This window comes from Gavialis gangeticus, unplaced genomic scaffold (genome assembly GCF_001723915.1).
Source record: "Gavialis gangeticus isolate Ggan-Ray unplaced genomic scaffold, GavGan_comp1, whole genome shotgun sequence".
In the NCBI taxonomy this organism is placed as follows: Eukaryota; Metazoa; Chordata; order Crocodylia; family Gavialidae; genus Gavialis; species Gavialis gangeticus.
Window position 1 is genome coordinate 71,491,051 of NW_017728992.1, and position 4,528 is coordinate 71,495,578.

At 37.5% G+C, this 4,528-nt stretch overlaps 1 protein-coding gene across 4 annotated transcripts in view; it reads left to right on the forward strand.

Moving 5' to 3' along the window:
* The window catches only part of MBP (myelin basic protein), a 192,855-nt gene that overhangs the window by 178,180 nt on the left and 10,147 nt on the right, over window positions 1-4,528 (forward strand). For 2 of the 4 annotated variants that reach the window (XM_019524175.1, XM_019524182.1), the window contains 2 exons: window positions 961-996; window positions 2,281-2,313. In XM_019524175.1, the coding sequence (XP_019379720.1) occupies window positions 961-996; window positions 2,281-2,313 (69 nt within the window). The remainder of the gene's footprint in view (window positions 1-960; window positions 997-2,280; window positions 2,314-4,528) is intronic. The other 2 variants (XM_019524189.1, XM_019524200.1) reach the window with 1 other exon arrangement.

The following is a 4,528-nucleotide window of genomic DNA, read 5'->3' on the forward strand; positions in this document are numbered from 1 at the left end:
AAAAAAAAAAAAAAGCAGTTGTGCTCCAGGCACAAGTCCTTTAAAGTAGCACTTACTGGACTTACTAAATGAACCCAATCCTAAAAGCCAGACTATACTCAGGAATTTCCTTTGAAGTCATAAAAAAAAAGGGGTCCAGATTTGTTTCCCTGACCTGAGTTACCTTATCTCAGAGGCAGCAAAAGATTTTGTTCAGCTTTGAACTTATATGTTTTCATACTTCTATGGAACTTCTCACAAAAATGAGAGGAAGAACTGAACAGATATATTTTAACCTCTCTCCCCCTCAAGCACTCTTACATATGATGTGTCTGTATTATGCAAACTTATCATCAAAAGCTAGTTCCCCAGGCCTAACAAGCCTTCAAAGCACTGCAGAATGCTTCCCACAAGACAGAATTCTTCTCAGAAGTTTCATGGCTGTTAGATGATCACTAGCACCAAAGATTCTCCTTTTTCCCTTTCTCATCTTTGAAACAGACCTACTAACCTGATGATCAAATACAGATATGGGACATGGACCTAAAAAATAGACATGGGAAGGATAACAGCACAAGAAACTCTAACCATAGAATCAATTTATTAACACCACATTTATTAATAACAACTTCTTAAATCAGCATAGATGATGTTAACTTGCAGAAATGAACACAAGATACCACCTTGGTGCAGGGTGGAGACAGACCTGGGTCTAAAAAATAAGAAACTTACAGTAGTGCACTTAAAGTTAATTCCAATCCTAAGGATATTTTAGTCTAGTAATATTCATTTTTTATGAAAAGAAAAATCCCTATAATTGGAATTAAATTAAAAAGAATGTTTATTACATCTTCTGAGATATACTTCCAACCACAGGAAGGTGAATGAAATCAGACAGGATCGATAGATAAGAAGAGCAGAGTGCTTAATTGTTTCCTAATTTGTTGCTACTTCTGTTTTATATATTTTTGCGTTTTCTAGGTGTCACCTAGAACCCCGCCTCCAATGCAAGCAAAGGTAAGGGCCTTCAACATCTCACAAAGTCTTTATTGTCTAATACATATCAACTGGAATGCTGCTTTCATTTTCTTTGACTGTGTTGTTTTATAAAGGAGGTTTAGAACAGTGTTTAGAGTAAGGGAGTAGGAGTCACAAACTCTAAATTCTGGGCATAGATAGAAGTGACCATTTTAGTCTGATCTGGCCACAGAAAGCAGTTTATAGCCATGACCGAACACAAGTGCACAGCTGCAGACAGATTTAAAAAATGGCCAATCAGGTGAAAATCTGCCCCCTCATATCTTCATCTGACCCCTCATGATATTTCAAAACAAAGCATCTGCTGTAACTTGCGTCTGTACTGCCTGCCAGCCTCGAGCTGTTTTCAGAATGGGAAGGGCGGGAAGAAACAGAGGAAATTCAGTTTGGGGGCTTGTTGGCCCCTGCTGGAGGGTGGAGAAAGTATATTGGAGTTCCCCACCTCCGAAATGGGGCGACTCCAATTCACCCACTCCACCCTCCACTGCTGGCTGGGGAACCCCTAAAATGAGCTCCCTTTGCTCCCTTTCCCCCCTCCCAGTCTGAAACGGGACAGGCTGGGAGAAAGGAGAGGCCATTACTAGGGCAAACTGGCTACAGGCTGGTAACCAGCAGCTAGATTCCCCTCCCCCTGAAACCAACAGTGAACTTCTGTTTGGTTTGGGGGATCATTGTAGCTCAGAATGCTTCCTGCAAGGTGTTCTCATTTACAGCGGAGTGCTGCACTTCTGCCTGGACCCTCTATTCCTGATTGTGCTGCTAACTTGTTGCATGACCCCAGCCAAGGCATATATTGGCGCTCTGCCTCAGATTAGCCACCTGTGGAGATACTAGCACCTGCCTTCTTATCCAAAGTATTTTCAGCATCTGTTCTATAAGGAAATTAATTAAATGCAACTCTTATTAATATTTTTAAATATTCTTTGCACAAATCTGAATCTCTGTGTAAGAAGCTACTGAAATTACAATTACAATGGAACCAAAGTGGCTTAAATAAACTTAACTGAAAATTTTTTTGTTTCGCTAATCAAATGATTATTTAAAAATATTTTTCATTAGTCAATGACATCTAGAAATGGAATAAAGCAGTCAATAAAGTTATTTCACTGTCTTTTTTGTTTCATATAATAATTATTCACACATTTATGTTTCCATTATTTGAACAATTTTATTTAATGCTTTTTTTCCTCCCATTCCCTATTCTCTTGGATGTTCTTTGTTCTATGATCATCATATCACTGTTTCTATTTCTTGCATATGCAGGGGAGAGGATTATCCCTCGCCAGATTTAGCTGGGTAGGTGACGAATGCACTTTCATTCACAGCCATTTTGGTTATCCAGGCCAAAGCATGTCTTTCTCCATTGCGTTTCAAGCTACTGCAGCAACTTGATATTTATGTTTCAGTCTAAGCTTCTTTTGCTTTATTCCTTCTCATCCACTTCCCAGTGGTACCCAATGATAGTTGTATTGCTTGCTCTTATCCAGCAGCTTGTCAACCTTGCAGTGATATAATCTCCCTTGCTTTAGCACAAATGGAACAAGTCTACTGCATGGCAAACCTCTTTCCTTTAAGGCTCATGGAAGACTCAAACTGCTTTTTGTCTTTTCTTTTTGCGGGAAGGGAAGAATGGAAGGTTGGGTTGGGAAAAAGTATGAAACTTGTTATTAAAACTTAATTTTTTCTTGTTTGCTAAATTCTGTAAACTAATATTACCACTGATGTGAACATTTCTGTCAGCTTGTTTGCAATCCCTTTCAGTAAGAATATGCCAACCCTACTGGTTACTCTACGGGGTTTTTTTCCTACAGTTATACAATTTAAAGGGGGACAGCATACAGGAGCAGAGCAGCAGTTATTTCACAACTAACCACATTCTACTTTCTCCTCCACTACAGGTTTGATTATGTATATGAACAATATATGCAGATCACTCCCTTGATTTAGATGGTATATTCAAGTTCTAAAAATATTATGCATTTTTAATCACAAAGCCATCATTTTAACACAAGGTTTTTAAGTTAAAGTCACATGTTTTACAACCTTTAAAACTGGTCATGAAATGGGCCATATATTAGTTGCCATCATTCTGATTAATGATTTAATATGTCAGCTATTACAATCAGAACTATCAATGGTTTTTTCTAAGATTTTTCTGATTTTTTAAAAAAACTCTCCATTAGGCCACAGCTCTGTAGTTCAACTTGAGATAAAACTCCCCTTAAAGTCAATATTCAATGGACTTATTTTCTTAATATAAATGTTAACAGAATAATCCTCAGCTCCCATAATGAAGTCTGTGGAAACTAAGGGCCTTGCAGCATAAAGGCTATTATTTGCAACAGCCTATTACAAACCAGAAAGTTCTTTTGCTGACTATTGCCCTCTGTTGCACAAATATTTCATATAGCTATTACACCACCCCATTTTCTCACGTGTGCTGCTGTTTTGCTAGGAACAAAACCCTGAGAGGTCCTGAGCATCAGATGAAAGGATGTTCAGCCTTTCTTGCAAATCCATATTAGCTGACTTCAATAAGAGTTGATGGTGGCTCCAAGGCACACAGAATTGGGCAAACTGTGATGGGACTAGGGAATCAGCAGAAATACTAATAGCTTTAGTAGTAGAGTCCTGGGCTTCCCAGTTCCACAGTATTTAATTTGCTCTCTCCTTTTTGTATAAATGTTAAAGCTAGGTTTGGCAGTTGTTCAGTTTGCATGAGTTTCTTTGAAGCCCATTTGAGTTCTGAATGGCTAAAGAACCAGCTCTACAATTGACTCACCCATAGACACCACAAAAAGGTGCAATGAATAAAGGGTTCTGTCCTGTTTCTACTGAAGCTGACTAATGTTCTGCCATTCATTTTAATTGATTACTTCCTGTCCCTTCTAGGAAAAGGGCTCTACTGAGCATGGTATTTAATAAAATGTAAAGAATTTTAAAATAAAGGTGATTTCTCTGGATTTATAATAATTTTAAATTAGGTCATTTTCACAGCATTTCTTCTGTACAAATAAGATAAAATAATCTCTTTTACTTCCTTTGTAAACATGTTTGATTGCTGTCATATTGTGTCTATGGAGCTCTGTGACTATATTAATTTTACTTTATTGTTTAGCAACATAAAGTTCATTTTGGTGGATCCAAACCAAATTTGGCACTTAAGATTAGGGGGAGAAACCAGTGAGGCATGGACAACAAGTTGTCCTTTTATTCCTGAAAACAGTTCTTCCAGGGCAAAATAAAAGAGGAGCTTGCACTGAGAAGAATTTAAATTAATTTAAAAAACCAAATAAATCATCCAAAATGACATTGTTGTTTTCCAAAAGTTAAAAAAAAAAAAATGTATTTATGCTTGAAACAGAGGGTTACATTTATATCACTGAAACATATTCAACAAGAGGTTGGTGGCAAGGTGCCACCAGTTGCATAAAGGGACATTGAGCAACCCTATTCTAATACTACATATCATTCCTGGGCAGTTTACCTTATCATTAAACATTGTACCTTT